At 36.6% G+C, this 21,352-nt stretch overlaps 1 protein-coding gene across 3 annotated transcripts in view; it reads right to left on the reverse strand.

The window, feature by feature from the left end:
• The window catches only part of furin (furin, paired basic amino acid cleaving enzyme), a 134,450-nt gene that overhangs the window by 20,020 nt on the left and 93,078 nt on the right, over nt 1-21,352 (reverse strand). For all 3 annotated transcript variants that reach the window (XM_005802242.2, XM_023348700.1, XM_023348705.1), the window contains exons 7-9: nt 15,269-15,357; nt 7,958-8,130; nt 134-346 (exon numbers count right to left, since the gene is read on the reverse strand). In XM_005802242.2, coding sequence (XP_005802299.1) covers nt 134-346; nt 7,958-8,130; nt 15,269-15,357 — 475 coding nt within the window. The remainder of the gene's footprint in view (nt 1-133; nt 347-7,957; nt 8,131-15,268; nt 15,358-21,352) is intronic.

Genomic DNA, 21,352 nt, shown 5'->3' on the forward strand with positions numbered 1-21,352 from the left:
AATACGCTTCAAAAAACTTCAATTTATGATGCATCTGTGTCAGTGTTTGGTGGGCATACAGTTTCTTTTAGATTGGCAACACAACAGCTAATGCATAGACGATTTTAAGGAGCAGAGGCGTGCTTGCACTCACTATCTGTTTCTCCCCTGGATTCCCAGAGCTAAAGGTTGTAGCCAGGGTGGAGGAGCAGGGTTCACTGTACCATGGCACATTGCCCGACTCTGTGGTGCTGCTGATGGACAGCGTGTAAATGCTGTTGGTGTAGCCGTCACAGTTGCAGCTGTCCTGTTCGCGGCCACCGTTGCCTGAAGCCCAGACGAAGATGGAGCCCAGTCCACCGCGTCCCTGCGGCAGAAAAACATAAAAGAAAACCTTGATATAGTTAAAACCCAACAAACAGAAAGAAACTAACAAAGGCTCGCTGAGGTGTGGAAAGCTGCCTTTGACAAAGACGTTTATCTCACTGCCCAAATGGTATTCCATATCTGAGCTTTCTTTAGAAACTCTAAAACGCTGGAGGTGCAGATCCATGTCAAAAATGTCAGATAGCAAACATGGCGATTGTAATTGCGACACGTGCTCAAGCTGATTGAGATTGTGAATACATGACAGCATCATTTTAAACTGAAGCATTGTTCAGTTTAAGATATACATACAGTAAAGGTCAAATTCCTCTGGCAGATTTCAAAATAATCAGTGAAAATCATGAAAATTACATAAATCAAACAATTGTTAGATATATTTGTTAATCAGCTTTTCGTATGTTTCCACTGGTATTTTGATAATTTGGACAATTTCTTTGTTGCTGAGCTCAAATTATTTGAGGTTGGAAGACCTGCTTACCATCACCCTAATGTTTAACTCTCTCCACAGATTCTCCATCAGATTCAAGTTTGGATTCTGGCTAGGATGCTTCGAAATGTCATGAAGAAATATGTTAGTAAAATCAAGTGATTACACAAAACCTAAATCTGCCAGTGGAATGAATATTTTTGTGCTTCTCTATATCTGCATATATTTCATTTCATATAGTTTTCATCAGCAGGCTTGGAGACGGTAATGATGTATCAAAAAGAAATGTGATTTTCAAGCATTTTTTGAACAAAGACCATTTCTTATCTTTGTAGCAGTGCCACGATTAAGTGGGTTTATTTGTTCCAAGACATACACCACCTTGCTTCATGTACTCGTCTCCACCGGATTAATTTAAGCTCTGTGACAGGATTGATTTACTTATTATGAAACACAAATGACATTGAACTGCAGACAGTTCTGTGTCTCTATTTTATTCATTTCGTCTCCAGTTGGTTTTCTTGCTTATCTCGAAGGCAGAAGTCTCCCTGCTCACCTCTTTCACTGCTGACCTTCTGCACCTCAAAATATTGCTGATTGTTACCGGAGACCAGTTGTTGCCGAGTGTCCCTGAGGCCCGAATGGAGACGAAAACATTGAGTATCAGGGCACCAGATGTCAGGGCGCAGAAACAGCCTTAGGGCTGGAGACTGACCTCAGTATCCCTTTGCTGAAGTTAATGCTTATTTTCCAAAAGATTTTGATTAGTTCAACAATATTTGCTGTCTGATTTGATTCTAAATATATATTCGACTAAATAGTACAGTATATAATTGTGTGGCTACAAAATTACATAAAAAATAGCTTTTCTTTTATTATTTGTTTCATCCTTTTCTAAAAAAATGATTTCAATAATGCAACTATACTGAATATTTTATTGTGTGAAAACAGGAATGCAGGTAGACAAATATTCACAAGAATGACCTGTAACCTAAAAAAAAAAACGTCTTCTTTCTCTAACAGTTCAGCTAAAGAACAATACTAAATATCAATGTCCATTGAACCTTTTCACATTTTGTTACATCGCAAACACAAACTCTAATGAACTGAGTTGACAGACAAAATAGCACATTAATAGGAAATGGATTGTTTGCACTTTTACCAAATAAAAATATGAAAAAATAGCTTTGCATGAGCTGTTGCCTTGCAGCAAGAAAGTCCTGGGTTTGATTCCCGGCCCGGGGTCTTTCTGCATGGAGTTTGAATATTCTCCCTGTGCATGTGTGGGTTCTCTCCGAGCACTCCGGCTTCCTCCCACAGTCCAAAAACATGACTATTAGGTAAATTGTTCTCTTTAAATTCTCCCTACATGTGAGCGTGTGTGTGTGCATCAGGGGTCTCAAACTCCAGTCCTCGAGGGCTGCAGTCCTGCAACTTTTAGATGTGCCTCTGCTGCACCACACCTGAAAAGAATAATTAGGTCATTAGCAAGGCTCTGGAGAACTAATCTACACAAGCAGGAGGTAATTAAGCCATTTCATTCCAGTGTTTTGTACCTGTGGCACATCAAAAAACTGCAGGACTGCGGCCCCCGAGGACTGGAGTTTGAGACCCCTGGTGTGCATGGTTATTAGTCTCTGTGTTGCCCTGCGACAGACTGGCGACCTGTCCAGTGTGACCCCGCCTCTCGACTGGAACATTAGCTAGAGATAGACACCATCAGCCCTCCCAACCCCTCTAAGGGACAAGGGTGTACAGAAAATGGATGGATGGATGGATAGCTTTGCATGTGTTTTCAGCCACCTATGTTCTAGTACACTTAAATAAAATTCAGCATAGCTTAATTACTGAAAAATAATTGAGGGCCAAGAATCATTGGCCCTCAAGAATCCCATCCTAACTCGAGAGTAGATGCACAGATCCACAACTCAGATGGGATAATCTGTTGACAGGACAACCACCAGCCATTAACTCAGGTAACATGGCCTTCATGGAAGACTTACAAGACGCATACTGTTGTTGAAAAAGAAAGCCAGAGCTACAACTGGTTTGATGAAATTGATCTGTTAGAACGGCCAAAGCAAAGTCAGAACCTACATTTATCTGAGAGACTGTGGCAAGGCTTGAAAATGTATCCTGTAGGCACTCTCTATTCGATATGCCTGAACTTGAATGAGCAAATATTTCATTCCCTTTATGTGCAAAGCTGGATGAAACCAACTATTAAAGACTTTGAGGTGTAATGGCAGTGAAAATAGTAGGATAGGATTTGTGAATATATCATGCCCTTCAGAATTTTATTGGCAAGAAATTAGAAAACTTCTACTTTATATAGAAGTATTCAGAGGTTTGTATTTGCCTATGAAATGACATCACATTAAAATACACTGAGGTTTGTGGTTTTAATGTAACCAAATGCAAAAAGTTCAAGGACTATGACTACGTATGAAAGGCAGAGTACATGTAATACTATCTCCAGAAGTGATCAAGATCAACAACGAAAAAAAAAGAAAAACAAAAGGAATTCACACTAAACAGGGAGAAAAAATGCAGTTGTCAGTGGGTATGCTTGTCTAGTTACCAAAGATTTACTTCCTTATCAGTGCTGCTATGACGCTGTGTTTTCTGGCACATTTAATCAGTAAAATGTTAAGCTCATAAGTCTACAAAGAGACCTTAATTGGACCCGAAGACAGATTTTAAATGAGCTGGTACAAGCCTTTTTTTTTTTTTATAAGAATTATCCATTTAATTTTCTTAATTGATTCCTACACCCCCGTCTCACAAATGATCTCTCTTTAGAAGATGGGATAAATGAGCTTTTGCTGAGTGTTGTGTGCAGCCTCCATCGAACGGGATGGTCACACCAGACTGTACATAACACTCCTAAACCGTCCAGCTCAATTTATGACCCGGCGCCGCCTTTTGCTGCGGTTTACAGATACCCAGATGAGAACACTTTAGCGCCAGCCGTTATCTCGCTGCCAGGAGAACACACACTGAACCAGAGGGCTCCTGTTGTTTTCCTGTCAGGTAATTTATCTCCACTAACACGTCATAATATGTAGCGGTGCACACATTTGGGGATGTGTACTATGAGTCATACGTTGCCACGGAAAATTTGCAGTTTCTCTCATTTGCATGACAATTATCACTGCCTTTGAATCTCACTCCTTCATCAGCTTTGTTTCTGTTTTCTCCCATCTCATCTTTCTCATTTAGCTGATCTGCTAATGGTCTTTGATGTTGTAAGCTTGACACATGAGGAATGATGACATTAGACTTGGGTAATAGGCTCAAACTCTTTCATATCTAATTCTGCTGAAGCCTATGGAGTCAATGAGAAATGAACAAATTCACCTTGAGTTTGTCCTCCTCCTGAGGAAAGTAGCGTGATTAAAGTGTGGAAATTCTGCATGTCTTCTCTGATATTTCTAATGTAAAATAAAAATTACTTTAATATTTCTGAAAATAAAACTTTATGACAACTCTCTTGCCGAGGAGAGAGTTTCTATATTTCTGGATTAAATTTATAAGGTGCCTTTCAACGGTATTCATTTCCTCTGAACTTTTCCTCAATTTGTAATGTGTGACATACTAATACACCAATGTAATAGACCATAACAAAGTGCTATATCATTTTGAAGACAAGGGAAAATTACACACAAGTTTTGGAACAATTTTAGCAAGTCTGAAAAGTGTGGCATGTACTATTGAACTAGTAAAACATGGTGGTGCCTTCACGTGAATGAAGGCACCACAAGGAAACTATTCTGAGTTAATTGAAAGATTGATGGAACTAAATGCAAGGCAATAGTTTAGACTGGGATGGGGTTCCAATTCCAGCAGGACAGCAATGTTACAAATACAGCAAGAGCCATAATGGACTGGGTTAAATCAAAGTATATCAGGTGATAGGATTAGCCTAGTCAAATTCCAAATTTGACTAGGCTAATCCTACAGAAATGGCACAAACATAACAAACCAAATGACCTTAAACACATTATACCTACATCGACTCTTCTTCGGCAGAAAACCTAAGTTACCGATATATGTTGCAAAGAAGAATGGAGAGAAAAGTTACTTTCAAGATGTGCACAGATAGAGACAAACCCCAAAAGATTGGAACCTGGAATTGCAACAAAATTGGAACTTCGATGAATACAAAGGATTCCCACACTGTTCAGATTTTTATTTGTAAAATCCCTACTCCATTTTCTTTCCCTGCCTTTATCTGATATTTTGTGTGGGTCCATCATAAAAAAAAATAAATCGGAATACAATACAATGTGGCTGAAATGTGTAAAAATGTGAAAAATTCAAGGGGATTAAAACTCTTGCAAGGCTCTACATATCTGCAACATGAAGCTGCTATTTTTGGTGTCGTGGTGAACTGTGTTTTAAATAATGTTATTTTTCTTCTTAAACAATTCATATCATATTTGCTGCTTATAACAACTATTTATGCAAACAAATACTCAACAACCTCCAAGCACTCACCTTAATAATTAATTTTTGCAGAGAGCAAATTCAGAAGGAAACAGCTTGAACTACAGATTAATAATTGAGTTTTACACAAGACTGTCGTTGGTATCAGCAAATAGATTTTATTTATACACCATGAGGTATATAAAAAGTGACCCAACATGGCCAATAACATTTGTCTGTTTGACCATGTTAATTGTGAAATAGAGCACATGCGTTGCCAAGATAAGACAGGTGGGAAACCATGTTAAAAATGAATAAGAACAGAATGCAGTGATCTGTAGATGAATCAGGTTCCTGCAATATGATGAAACATCTGTGGAAGTTTCAACTGCAGAAGCTTATTTATAATAATTAAAATTTTATGTGTGAATTCATCCTGAGCCTCCCAGAGCATGTTTACTACTGTGTTGCATCACCTCCCGTTTTAACAGCCCCTCACTATGTCTTTGGAAACTAAGAAGACCCTCTGCTGTTTGCTGCTATCCTCGCCTCCCAACTGTGAATAATTTTGTATTTCACTATGCAAATGGAGCTGCTTAAAGGGGTGTTAAGCACTGATTCTTGGATGTGAATGCCCTGTAGGATGGCTCCCGCCCTTTGGTTTGTCTTTAGTCGTGGCTGACTGGACTGCAGTGTTGGCCCTAAAGTTCAGCAGGTAAGCTAACCATCTTACCTGCTGTTCATGCATAGCCAAGCTGTCACTCAGTGGGGGCGGTGATTAATGTGAGCGGCTTGCTGACTTAACTCTAACTTGTGTTCATAACTTCTCTTTTCTTTGTAGGATTAGGGCCTTATGATACAACTTTTCCTCATGTAAGACCTAATTACCTCTTGCTTGCAGTTTGTTTAAGTAGTCTAAAGAAGTGGCAGACATTATTGTTCTTGGAACCAGGGGATGCAATTATAACAGGGTCTACACTTTCTACCCCTCGCTGTTACTGTTACTGTTCTTCTCTATAAAGGCCAGAAGCTGAAGAGTGATAACTGCTCCTTTATGTGGATTTGGAAAGATGAATACATTTTTTGTACCTGAAGTTATGGTCGCTTTTTAGCTGTACTTACATGATGAGTCAAGTACTCTTTCATGGTACCTTATTTTTTGTTGTAATGTAGCCATTTGAATATCTAATCCACAATAAGCAGACCTGTAACAGATCTTTACAGTATAAGTTTCATATTTTTACAAACACAAATATCTAGAGGCCATTGGTGTATATACTGTATATATATATATATATATATATATATATATATACTGTATATACTGTATATATACTGTATATATACAAAGGCTTAAAATTAATTGTGTAGGGATCAAGCTGGACAGGTGGACAGATGGATGAACTGTCAAACAGACTAATATCGACAGACAAATCAATCAATCAATCAATCAATCAATCAATCAATCAATCAATCAATCAATCAATCAATCAATCAATCAATCAACCAATCAACCAATCAATCAATCAATCAATCAATCAATCAAGTTTATTTGTCTAGCTAATTTCAGCAACAAGGCAATTTAATGTTCTTTACGACATAAAAACAGATGACATCTAAAAAATTTATACTTGTTTTCTTTCCAATTAAACACTTGTCACCATCTGATTTTCTATCATCCCTGCAATTAATATTTACATATATAAAAAAAAACAGGTACAGCAGGTTGTTTGGTTGGTCACTGAAGGAAAAAACAGGCAGTTTTGCGTGAATAAATTCAAGATCTGTCAGATGTAGAAAAAGCTGTCATTATGGCAACTAGGTGCATCGTTAATGCATAAAAGCATTTTGATTGGAGCAATCTATTTTTAGAACTGCAGACATTTCTCATGCACAGTCTGTAGTCTGGGACAGTTGTTTCAGATTCAGCTTTCTTTTTTCATTCTTACTCAGTCCTAGTAAACAAATAAAATGAAATGCCACACTTTTCCATCTTTCTTTACGAGGGTGTAGGAAGCCTGTATGAACACATAAACCCTGTTTTTCTTTATGGTTTTTATGATATGCCCTCTCATCCTGTTTTGGGGCTGTAATATGATGTTTTTAAGCATTTTAGCTTATTCGCAGTCTGGAACACTCATATATCTGTTCCCTTGTAAGCCAAAAGGTTTCAATGTGCAGCAGCATTTGATTGCAGGTAAGACAACTTTTCATTGAAACTTTTCTAAAACTGTTGATTGTAAGCAACATTATCGGATTCATGTTTCCTCTTATGGAAGCGTTTCAAGTTACCTGTATGGATGCAGTAATGATCTGTGTTCACTGACACAGTTTTTCAGAAGTGTTCGTTAGACAATGCAGTGATTTCATCTCCAGAATTTTGTCAGAATCTGATGCAATGTTGCGCAAGAGCCAGAACTCTGGAACCAATCAGTTCTCTGAATATTTTATTGGCGAATAGTTCATATTGCTATTTTATGTTTCAGATATTCATCTTCATTTAGTAAATGAAACTCTTCAAACATCTATCACTTAAAAATTCAATCTTCTGTGATCCACTTTTATACCCAATTAAGTTACTTACCCATTTGTCACTGAATTTCAAATTCATCTTGAGATGTTTTACCATCTGCAGCTTCAGCTTTTTGTAAAATTTGTAGCTGGAATTAAATCTAAAATGTTTTAAGCTATTATATAAATTTGCTTTACAGTTTCACAAGTTATGTAGAAACCAACCTTGGTTATGCCTTGAAGAAAAGCCTCCATTGCCAGTTTGGCAGGGCCATCTAGTGACTTGCCATCATCCTCCGGGCCCCAGCTGGCACTGTAGATGTGGATGTGCTGAGGGTTAAGGCTTAGGGAATGAGCTTCCACCACATCTGTCACTTCCCCATCCAACATACGAACTCCTGTGGAAAAAATTAAAAACAGAAAATGTCCTGCAGGTAAGGTGAGGTTTCTTAACTATGTAGACAAGGATGTGCCTTTTCTGCATAGTTAAGAAAAGGCACAAATGAAATTTTATGCTAAGTCATCCATGCGAAACACTAAGGGATACTTTGACTATGGATATTCTTTAGATGTCCATGTCTAATCATTTGGTTTCCAAAGTGCAGTAATATTACTTCATGGTCAGAGCTGGACATTTTTATTGATGCATTTATTTCTTGGAGAGTGGATAATTTCACCTGCCTTATCAAAACCGCCTTGGGAAATTAGTGGGTTGCTCAAAATGCTGCTGTGATGTTTCTGACGAAGTTACCTATGCTTTCTCAAGTCACACTGCTTTCTGTCCTGCTATACTGGCTACATGCATTTCAGAGTACAGTCTCATGAGATCTTGGTGCTTCCTAAATTTCTAATTTGACAAGCATTGGCATGCATCTCAGAAGCCTTACATCAGTATGCATCTAACATGTCACTGAGATATTTGTGATGAGGGTCTGCTGGTTAGGTTACATACAAGGCCGAGAACTAAAAGTGACATAGCCCTTGCAGCAATAGCCCAAAGAGTCAAGTCCTGTTGAGTTTGAGAATTGTTTAGTTTTTCAAAATGCTACAAAAATACACCGTATTTCAAAATTGCTCAACTATTTATTATTTACGGATGTTCTATCGAATTTCAAGACACCTTTGCAGCTCATGCTGGCCGTAATAAAGGAAGAGAGAGCAAAAATTTTCAGCAAATATCATGAAGGTTACAACTTGCTTTGTTTCATCTTTCTGAATTTTCAACATCTGCCATAAAACTCACCAGGAAGTTGATAGCTTTTTTGAAAATCTCAGAAGCAAGGTAAAGATCCACATTCTCCAGGAAAAACATACAAAATGTGCCCCAGGAATGTTGTGTATCCTAGCTGTGCTAATTGTTAATAGAAGACGGCTGAAAATGCAACTGCACAATATTTGTATTTATTTTAAGACATTTGTAAAACCTTGTTTTACAGTAAATACTTCCTCATAAATACAGTATGACTTCTCTTGTGGTTTGAAAACAAATAATACATGAATGCTCATTGCAGGAAGGCTAAAATTAATATTTCAATGGTGTTCATATTTCTTTTTATATTAGAATTTTTAAAGAGGAATATGAATGGTCTAAACACAGCTACTAGTGAAGGCTTTGCAAAAATTTTAAATTGGACACAAAATTCTGGTGGCTGCTTCTCTACCAACAACAGGAAACAAAAGAATCAAACCGCTGAGGTTTTAATGATTTAGCACACAAGGCTTTCTACTCTGAGGAATACTAACAGAATTTTATCCTCAAACAACAATCCAGCTGTAAAACCAAGGACAACTGTTTCTTCCTACTTAAAAGAAGATACAGCGATACAGGAAGGATAAGAAGACAAATCTGACACACTGCTGACAAAAGAACCACATACAGAGAAACAAGCTGAACCTCCAACGGACCAACATGTCCACAGGGTAGCACTAAATGTCACTTTTCATCATACCTGCACACGTTCTGTGCCTTTGAAGTTCACAGCCTCAGATCACTCCTCTGAACATTAACAGCTGTAGAAAGCCATGAAATGCACCACCCTCAAATAAGGTCCATTACCGGCTTGGGGCTCATGGACATCAGAAGCAACATTATGAGTGATGACGTTCACATTAGTTTTTAGATAAAGTAAGCTGGTGACGAGGCAGACAAGGCAGTAATTACTCTGCAGGGGTGTAATGCGAGTTTGAACGCTAAAGAGTATGTAAGAAACATAAATGGGTGACATGAAGCGCATTGTTTGTTTTGTGATCATTATGCAAGAGCGTTACTGCAAAGTAATGATGATTACTGTCGTAACAATTCCCATCAACATCCTGCATCTTTACAACGCCGTCTCCAGGCGCTGCTGTGCAAGTTCTCTGCAGCTACGCTGAGTCACAGGTAGCAGGTAAGGGTAAAGTGAATGCGTACAGGGGTGTGTCTGTGTGTGTGTGTATGTGCGAATGTAAGGCAAATAAGGACGGAAGGAAGGAGATGCAGAGTAAGTCAAGTAGGGTCAACTGAACAGTTTTTGGCCCAAATCACTTATCATCATTATTTCTTAAGGGCACACACACATTTGAATACTTGGTCAAACCCAAATGCTTCTCTCACAGGTACACACCCGTACACACACCCAAAGTGTCTGGGAGGAAATTGTGGTTGTTTATAAACAATTCATTGACCCTGTGACGTGAACAGATTCACTGAGGAGTAATTTATGAGATCAGGGCTAATGTGTGGTTCTGTCGGGAGATGAATGGTAATGAAGACAAAGAAGGGGAGTTATGAGTAACATCTGTGAGAGGGACTGCTCAGAGCTGCACAGGCTCCACTGAGTCTTGTTGGCTGCCATTTCGGCAGTGACAGATTGCTTCATGACAAAAGTTACTAAAAGCCTCCTTGGAATACTCCATCAAGTGTAAAAATGTTCAGGAAACAAAGCAAACAAAGATGAATGCTTAATTTGTGATTGACATATCATCTCTCTTAATACAGATTGTTTCATGCTGGCAGGTTTATTGCATTTTGAATAAGCGGCTGCGCTAAAAGTTTGAGCAGCTTCTTAGGCGGGTGATTTACAGCCACATGTCCGCAGCATTGTGATTTTTTTTTTTTTTTTTGGCATCAGTCACAATTTAAGACACACAGTCATCTGTGAGGAACTCAGCTAAACTCTGAAAATTTAATTAAGCTTTTATCTAATTAATAAAGAAAGGCATGATGTTTGATCCAAAGACTACAAATACAGTGTTTTTATTCTTATTTTTGGTTGCCCATAAAAGTTTAAGATCCCTAAAGTAACTTTATTTCAGACCAACATAGTCTGAGTAAATATAAAATGCAGTTTTCAAATTATGATTTTATTTTCTAGGCGATAAAAAGGCATCCAATCCAACCAGTTCCCTTGTAAAAAAGTAATGGCTCCAAAAGCGAAGCTGGCTCTTTACCAGCAACAACTATCATCAAGCATTTACAATAACTGTCTTTAAAATATCACTGGAGGAAATGTTGGCCCTTTCTTCTTGCAAATTTTTTGATATTCAGAAACACTAGAGGTTTTTGAGTATGAACCTCTAGTTTAAGCTCACACCATAGCACCACAATCAGATTTAGGTCCGACCTTTAACTAAGCCACTGCAAAGCCTTCACTTTTTAAAGGAGTCTTGCTGGGGTGGCTTGGATCATTGTCCTGTTGTACAAATAAAGTGCAATTAAACTATCACTACCAAAAAGTACCATAATTATAACGTTCCTTTTCTGAAATGCCATGTTAGCGTTATGTCAGATGTATGTGGATATAAACTTTACAAAAAAGTTTCACATTTTTCTCACTAGTCCACAGATTTTCTTGGAAATCACTGAGTTTTTACTGCCAATTCCACAATGAGCCTTTGTATTTTTTATTTATTTATTTTTTGCTCAGCAATGGTTTTGGAAGTCACAAGTGGGTGCTATTTTTTCCTAGTTTCTGTCTTATTGTTGAATAGTGAACAGTAACATTAACTGAGGCATGCTAGACTTTAGAAGTTGGCATAGTTTTTTTTTTTTTGCTTGTTTTATTTTGATACCTGGTGGATTGAATAATTGATGTGCTATTGGAGTAATTTTAATAGCTCAGTCCTGAGAAGGCTCATGACAACTACATGTTTTCTCCTTTGTGTACCTTTATTAAAAAATAGTTTCTAATGTGACGGTTTGGAGCTTAACAAAACAAACCCCAAAAGCCTTAGTTTGAGATGTGGGAGGTTAATCTTAATCTTATTACCAATAAGTATAAACAATATGTTTACATAAATGCAGTAAAACAAACAACACAAGTTTGGTGATCAACAAACACCATCAGACAGAAACTACAGCAGAAACTCATTAGGCTGAGAATTTTATTTGCAGCATCAGTAAAGTCATGATTTATTCAGTCAACAAACAACTGCTGCATCTCATGATTCGCTGGGCCTCTCAGTGGTAATGGTTTAAGCAATATTCATTGCATCCCACTGCCTTGCTCTGAGGTGCAGTCACACTTCGACTGCTGAAAAATACAATCACCCAGTCAGTACTCGGCTCCCTATGGCGCATAAAGTCACATTAAAGATACCAGCTATAAACGCTACCACTGTGTCGTTAATAAAACCTGAAGAGAGGGAGCTAACTGTGAAAATGTGCTTATACCTAAAGCGTTAGACACCAACCAAGAAATCCCTATCTCTGTGAATTAATGGAAGCCTCAGTGTGCACCTCATCTTTAATTAAATTATAGAAACCTCATTTAATGTAATAATACACTTGTTACTTATGCTGATTAAATACAGTACCAACCATGCTTATTGGCAATCAGGGTGAAGGTGTGTAAAGAGTCTTCAAATATATTCCACAGTTATTGCATTGGGATAATCTAAAATCTGTAAAAATGTGAAGAAAATAATGTCTGCATTTATTCAATAAGGATAAATATATGCTATATTTAATGGCTGATGTAAGCCTTAATGTTACAAATCCTAACATTAGTTCTGTATAAATCCACCTGATTTATACTGAATAAATATTTGGGAGGCACTCCAGGAAAAAACATTTCCTGTCCAACATTGTAAATGTAAAAGAGATTTTAAAGCTCACTCGGTGTTACTTGGATAAATAAAGTATTAAGAATGTAAACATAAGAGGGTTGTTAAATGCAACAGAAACCTCAACTGGAACTAGTGCTGGGCAATAAAAAATCCTGATAAGATTTTGAAAAACAGAAAATTTCAAACACAATCATAAAAACGGGTTGTAAAATTCAGTGAGACAGATGATAGATATGGCCTAACAGGTTGGACCTGCAGCCACCTTTACTTTTTTACAAGTTGGAGAAGAGATTGCCAACAAAAGTATGAACTAGATTTGTTTTCATTACTTTCTGGCCTGCTCAAGTTTATTTATACTTTAACAATACTGCAAATGTAAGTTTACAAATGTAAGACGAGAAAGTTTCAATGCTAATCCATAATATGCTGCAATTCTTAAGCTAATTCACTGTCTAGTGAATTAGACAATTTCTGAAAATAAAACAAATCCGTTTTGATTTGATGAATGATTATTACTTATCTTAACTTGTTTTAGGTTTGTACTTAAACTGATTGCTTCTCAGAAACAAAAAAGTGTCATTTGAATCTTTATCATGATAATTAACAAAATTGTTAAATACATAAAAATTTATTGTGATCATGTTTTTTCGATAATACGCAGCCCTATAATCTGTAGTAGGAAGATCTGTAAAACAGCACAAGTGGTTTACAAACATGCTGGCCAGACTAAGACTGAAAATCAATCAACGAATGTAGTGAGTAGTTCACCCTCTCCAAAGCTAAAAATTAAATAATTTTAAAATGTATTTTGCTATTTTGTTGCAAATTGTGATTAACTGGACAAGAATCCTGCTATAACAAACTAGACTCAGTGCATGCAACTCATAGATAGCATAGGAGTGGTTAGTCTACATAATGAAGTACTGTGAAATAAGGCTATTATATTCAAAGTACAACTATTTGTTTTATTTTCTTTTTCTAAATTAAGAATTGTTCTTACACGGCTCCACTTTTATTCTGAAGACAGCCACAGAAAAAAGACCCTGAACAAAAACACCACTGAGTACATGGATAATTTGGCAACAACAGAAGACTGTTATAGGACCAGGCTGGACTGTGTCACATAGATTTTAGTTCCAGACACTAACTACATATTCACTGGTGACCGACAAAACAACTGCTCTGTCTTTCTAGACTGCCAAGAACAATCATAAAGAAGTCAGCACTTCTTTTTAGCACACTTTGGAAAAACTTTGTATTTTTGTCAAATTCTGCAATGAAGATTCATAATTATTACACTATTTTTTATGATAATGACCTCTGTTTCAACTCCAAAAATAATTTATAAAAATATAAATTTACAACAGAAAAGGTGACGTTCTGTCTGATTTTGACAAAGTCCTAAAAACAGGTAAAACTCAAGAGGACTGATTTAGAGAGAATTTTATCATCATGTATTTTATTATCCTTATTCCTGCTCATCTTTTACTGTTTGCATCTGTGTATTTCCATTTGCCACCTACCTGGCTGTGGATTCACTGAAATTCCCCCATGGAGGGACAAAAAGAGTTTTGTTATTTGCTATTGCATCGATTCTTTTCTTATAAATAATATATTGTTTTACAGTGACAAACACTGCAGGTGGGTTTGGAGTAAAACAAAGAATAACAACTCATGCCCACCATTAAGCACAGCAAAGGATGGTTGATGCTCCGGGAAAGCTTTTCTGAGAAAGAGTGTGGGAACCATAGACATGAATACATAGATGGCTCATTGAATACTAATTCCTACATTACGTCGCTGCCAACTTGGATGTGGCAATGGAGTGATGGGAGTCCCTAATTCCTGTGGACTTGTTTGAATCACTTTACAGTACAAACTGGATCCACTGGCATTACCTTTCCCTTACAAGAATGAAAGAAAACACAAGTATATGTGTATTTGTCCATAATGACGTAATTTTACGAGCAGAATTTCTTTACTTTACGGCCAGTACTGTGAATTCCTGTGATGAAACTAGCTTTTAAACAACCAAGAAAAAATTTCCATGTAGCTAAATTGAACTGAAGTAACTACTCTGATTGTTATTTTCCTAACTTTTTTCATGCTGTGTAAGTTTTCTAATGAGAGAAGGCTAATGAAAAACCATCGTTACCAGGGAAGAATTTTGGAAGGGCGGCTCAGTCAGGATCAAAGCTGGAGCTGTTTGTCTTCAGTCTTCTGTTTCACAGCTCAGCTTCATAATGTCGATGTTTAACTATGCTGTAAGGACGCTACAAGTCAGTGCCCCAATATGCTGAAAATATATGTTTTTTCTGAATGTGAAGGAATCATGGATGTATTTTCTATTACACTGTTAGATAATTTGTCTTTTATCAGTGGCTTTAGCCTGTGTGTGTGATATTGTACTACTGAAATAAAAAAAAAAAGACTTGTTTTAAGGCCTTATGTGTCACTGGTGTTTTGTTAAAACGAATTACTCTCACTCACCTCCAATTTTTGCGTTAAAGGCCACACCTGTGCCACATATTCCGTTATTGGCTATAGCTGCAACTTCGCCTGCACAACGAGTTCCATGTCTGTAAAAGGAAAAAGAAGATTTCCATGACAAGATAAAAACTGAAGGAATACAATAAAAAAAACTCTCATATTAATGCTAGATACAGTTCGCAACAAAGGATCTTTGTAAATCCCTGAATTGTGCAAAGCCTTTCAAGAAAAGTGCAAAAAGGAAACTTTGCTAGAGATTAAAGACAAACACTGACCCATCGGTTCTTTTGTAGCTGCAGAACTTTTGTTATTTAGCAATAACAGCACAAAGAGCTTAGACTTTTATGAAGAACATCACAAGTAATTTGAAGCATAAAGGCAGCAAGATTTTTTTTTCTTTATCCAAGACAAAGAAGACAACAAGAAAGAGTCATATTGTACTGTTGCACAGCATTAAACTTAAAGCTTGCACTGAAGTTATACTGCATGCATAATCCTCAACAAGTGCACATAGCACCATCATCAATCTTCAATCAACTTGCAACATAATATTTCTCATTACTTAATGAGTTGCAGAAGTGGTATGAACTTTAATCTTGTTATGCTATATTTTCAAATACTTTAGTTGCTCTAACAGCTCAAGTTTTTACGAAGTTGATCTGCATATACTAACTTTTGGTTCAGCTTGTGGTGACAAGTGAGCAGAAGAAATGGGTGAATAACACCAAAGGAGTTGTCAAAAAATGCAATAACTGGGAATACTGGATTTGAGTGACATACTTTCAAACAAAGTTTCAACTGTGCCAACTGTGTCGTTTAAAACCTGTGGGATGCAATTTTATTGGTGACTGGTTACTTTATGAGAAATAAAAATGTGAGATCTACATTAAGTACTTGTCAAACATCTCAAATATAAAATATTTAGAGGTCTTCTGTTAAACACAAACAGTTCAGGGAGTTTGTCTTTCAATTTATAGAAGAAAATATAGGAAATCATTTTCTCCATTATGAGGGTTTAAGGAGGAATAATCTTCCAATCAATAAGAACGTTGAGCAAACACACAAAGAGCTGTCAAAAACTACCTGTCTGGCCATCAGCCTTCCAAAATGAAATATTTATTACTAGTGAACTTGAATTATTCAGAGACCTTTATTAAATCTTTCAACCATGAGCTGTAGAGATCAGGCAGGTTTCCAGGACAGAATCCTCTAGCTGTCAGATTCACCAACAGTTCACAAACAAAACAACAACAACACTGCCTTTAAAGTTTTTGCTGAAAGCTTTGATAAGTTTACGCGTGTTTAAGATTTTTCAGTGGGATAAAAGTGACAGTATCTGATTAAAAAGAGGCTGTCACGTCCTTTTAACAAAGATGTGCTCTGTGAATGTTATTTGAACAAAGCTACGTACATTAACAGTACATTTTAAGATGAGCCAAGAAAATTACCTCCTTATTAGATGAGCCAGAGAACATCACCTCGCCTTTTGTTCTGCCAGCCTCCCTGATGATAAGGCAAAGGACAAAGTCTTTTCTCAGGGTCAGTGTCCAGCTACACCTCCAGCTGGAATCCTGATTAGACTGTACGGCTTGGTGATGTATAATGAACTTCTGAACTCAAAAACCTTTAACCACAGAATTTATTGCTTTAACCTACCGCTCGGTTTTTGTCGAAAACCCAAGAAAAAAAATGTGTGGAAGAAGTAACATCTTTCTGCACTATAATTTAAAATGTCATCTGAGCTGTCAATAAGCAGACGCGTCAAAGGGACTTTTAAAACAAGCAATCAATGTGCATGACAAAGCTTATTTCCTTCTGACATATATGGCCCTACTCAATGAGCTCTGGACATATGACAGAGTGTAATACATCATGGATGCAATTAGAAGCTGATTATTCTCAAACAGAGGTTAAACGTTTCTCTATAAGCTATTTCATACTGCATTAATATCAGCACTTGATAGAGAGTTGACATCTAAACTGAGAACAATCTTTGTTCCCATGGGTAAAATATGTTAGATGGCGAGGACAGTTAACCAGAAGCAAGCAAATGTTTTTAATGAGCGAAAAAGAGAAGGTGGAGAATGTCGATCTTAGTGAAACAGTCTCCAGAACGGGTCTTTTTAGGTCAGGGCATATCCGTGTGTATGGGAAGTGGCAATCAGAGGTTTCAGAGGATACCCGCCTTTTTCCTGTTTAATCAGAGACAGAGACATGCCTACTCACCGGATTTAGACCCATGGTGGTGGGCCTGATAAATGTCTAGAGTCGTTACAAACTTATCTTCAAAAATAGAACATGTTATTACGTGCAAAGATGTGCATAGTGGACGGTTAATTATGCTTTTCTACAATTTTAAATTTCTACAACTTTTTTTTCTCCACAGAATAAACATGAGCAGGAAAACTTTGTCAGTGGTGGACTGTATTGATAACAAAATTTCTCAACAGAAAGTTAATTTGCTGTCACATTTTTCCTGGCCTGGTTGCATATGTTATTTGTTTACTTACAATTTAAATTAAAGTCAAGTCAAATGAAAATTCTCTAGGGGGATGAAGCATGTACAATTTAAAGTTCTACTCAATAATTAGAAGGTTTTTACATTTTCTAAAAGGAAAAAGAAATTCTCATTTCTCTTCGACATGTGCAATACAGTAATAACAATGAAATCAACATAACAACATGATCCAGTCATTGTAACATCTATGTAATTTTATAGCAGTAGACTATATAAAGTAATTTGGGAATTATACAGCATTTGCTGCATACCAGCATTTTGCTGGAGAGTTATTTACTTACTGCTTCATATTTTTATATGTCACTGGGACACAAGGCGGATCTGCAGCATCATCATGGGGCTAATAGATTTTTTCTTCCCACTAAGCACGTGTGCACTAAAAACTAGCAGTGCAATGCTGCTCAACATTGGTTTTTGCCTTTATGCAGAGGTGCAGTTTTTATTTATACATTTGTTGTTTGAAAAAGGACAAGTAAAAACAAAGGCTTTCTATGTTTCATGTGCAGTGATTGATTTATTTGCATGTTAAGAATACAAAATGAGTGCAAAAATCAGCTCTGACTTCAAATAATCTCACACTGTTTAGCTATTATTTAGCAAAGGCCACAGAGCTTTCAGTGATGGCCAAAATAATACATACTCATGTAGTGTGACCAGCCAGATGGCTTGTGAATTTGAATTTTCTATTCAGTAGGTCTACAAAGATCTGCAGACTCCAATACTACAACACACTTAATCTTTTTAAGAAATCATCTTTAAATCTTTCAAACCATTCAATAAAAAATTTTGGGATTTGACACACAAATGACTCAACCTTATCTGAATCCAAACATGTGGTTTTTCAACATTTCAAACACTAGAAATAACAACTTTCATTGCCTTTCCAAAATGGTAAAATATAATATTTGACCTCCAGTTAAACGGATCTACCATGGAGTGCTTGGACATGACTAAAAATCCCATGAATTAAGGATCATAACTAAGACACCATATACAGTCAGCACAAAAATATTTATGTTATTGAGATATTCCTTTTTTTTTTGTCATTTAATCAAAAATTTGATTCTGATAGAAAATGAGGCAAGCATTTCTGTTCCATTTGTTTTCTATGAAAAGCTGAGTATTATTTACATCCTTCTCAATAATCCTCATAAAAAATCTTTATTGGGATTACACATATCAAGCCCTTCTTATATTTACTAGTTTTTTCATGTTTCCATCAGTATTTTCATGATCAATTCATGGTTCCTCTGCACCGTATTGGGGCATCCCAAAATGCTGTGGGCTTAACTGTTCAACACATATTTTCGCCATTGCCAAATATTTTTAGCAAGTGCTAATAAAACATTGCAGGAATGACCTCTATAACTCTATTCACTTCTCATATGGTTTACCAATAAAATCACAGTTATTGGTCATTGGGGAGTGAGTTATTGGCCTTTTGGGAGGAGGCAGAGTTGATATCCACGTGGTGTCGAGACATTAACCAGATCCAAGAATGAAAGAACCAAAACAGACATTCAAAGTATGTAAACTGGTGCATCAGAACACTGATTTTTGGGTGTCAAGTTTGACAAGGAGCTGATAAATAATATGGATCTGATAAAAAAAGAAGCAGCAGGCTGTATTTCCTCAGAGTCGTTAGAAGGAACCACCTCTCTAGAAAGCCGCCGAGGGCTTTCTATCATAGCTCTATTGAAAGTGTGCTCACATACTGTGACACCTCTCGGAAAATGATTGGCTGTTCTGTTCCCACCTTGGAAAAACTTTAGGTATACTACTATCTTTCTGAAGCAGAAAACAACACTTAAGAATCAAACACACTGATCTTAAGAAGCACTTAAAAATATATTTTTTACCCAAAGACAAGAAAAAAAAATCTGAATGTTCCTGAATATTACCCCAGACAGATGTGGAAGTGTGTGATGAATTACTCATATTAAAACCTTTTCTCATCAGGGAGTGCAATACTGTGATCACAAAGGACTGCTCACAAGTATTTTGTTTAAGTTTATGCATTTAAATTGTCATGCGTTAGTGCTCTACTTATCAATAGTGCAGTTATATTCAATACATTAGAACATGTGTTCTGATGAGGTTTGTCAAATTAACGGTAAATTCAACCCTTTTAGCTGGTATTTAGCATATTTTTGATCAAGCCCACATTTTTGTATAAAAAAATATATTGGTGATGACTGAGTGATCCAAGTTGCTTAAATGAATCAATTTTTCAATAATATTCTAATTTATTAAATACAACTGCATATTTAATTAGTTGGATCGAATTCAATGGCCCATAAAAGCCCAAAATTGTTTATTCTTAGTGTCTGAGGGATTAAAGCTTACTGAGAACTCTGGACATTTTATTTCATTACCACTGCATAATGGTAATGAAAGAAAAGAGTCAGAAAAATCTGGGCTAATTATAAAAGATAATATCATTTCAATTTCCAGCAATAGAACAGCAATTATAAATATACTTGATGGTCATGCAGTCACAGACTTCATCCCAATACATACACAATACAAAAAAGCTGTATTGTATATGAAGTATACAGTATTATATGTAGTATATGAAGAATCATAGATACTTCATATACTAGATTTGACTTGATGTCTCACTAAAAAGGCTTCTTCGTGTTCATAAAACATATTTTTAGGTACGCCAACGTACGTCACAGTTACAGGAAATTAAAATGCTCTTAGATTAAATATCTGCATATTCATTGTTTCATCCACAATGTCACAAAAAAGGCTTTGTGCTTCAGCCAGCACATATCTTGAGACCAAGGAGCCACAGATGTCATGCCAAGCGGAGGATACAGTCAGGACCAGCAGCTTGAACATGAAGCCAGAGGCCTGAGGAGAAATGTACAGAAAAAGACCCACACACCAAAATTCATCTGTTTTGTATATTATCTTAGTGTTTACACACATTTGCGTATGCATGTGTGAGAGTGATTGAGCTGCATTGAATTCAGCTAAAACAGCCAGACAGCTTTATATATCCTGGAAGGCAAAGACATGCCAGAGCAGACAAAGGCGTTTATGATGGAGCCACAATTTCTTTCTTTCAAATGCCCGTGAAATTAAATGGTTTTCAGGACACTTTTTTAATGCATCCACTACGTACCCATTAAAAAAAAGGTGTCAAAGGAATGAAGGAAAGCATAAGTTTGGAATGACAATGTTTAATTTCGGACAACAGACGTAGGGAGAAAACAAAATACTTCATCATCACTGTAGAGTAAGACAACTACAGTAAACAAATCATTAGTATGTGAACTGTCTGCTTGCAAAAGCTAAATAGTTTTACCTAGTGGAATAAAGACTTATCGGAAAGTTTAGAATAAAGGCTGCTGAACTATTCACAATGTGACCTTCCTTATCTTATAAGTAGGAGTAAAAGTAACAGAGTGAGGTAATGCCTTTATCTCTCCTCACCAGGACAGCCCACAATATTCAGCAAAGTCATTTACTGGCCATATTAATCAAGGATGGAGACACATCAGACAGGAAAATCACTCATGACATGATATAAAGTGACCACACACAACAGAGACAGA

The sequence above is a fragment of the Xiphophorus maculatus genome, chromosome 2 (assembly GCF_002775205.1).
Source record: "Xiphophorus maculatus strain JP 163 A chromosome 2, X_maculatus-5.0-male, whole genome shotgun sequence".
NCBI classification, from domain to species: domain Eukaryota; kingdom Metazoa; phylum Chordata; class Actinopteri; order Cyprinodontiformes; family Poeciliidae; genus Xiphophorus; species Xiphophorus maculatus.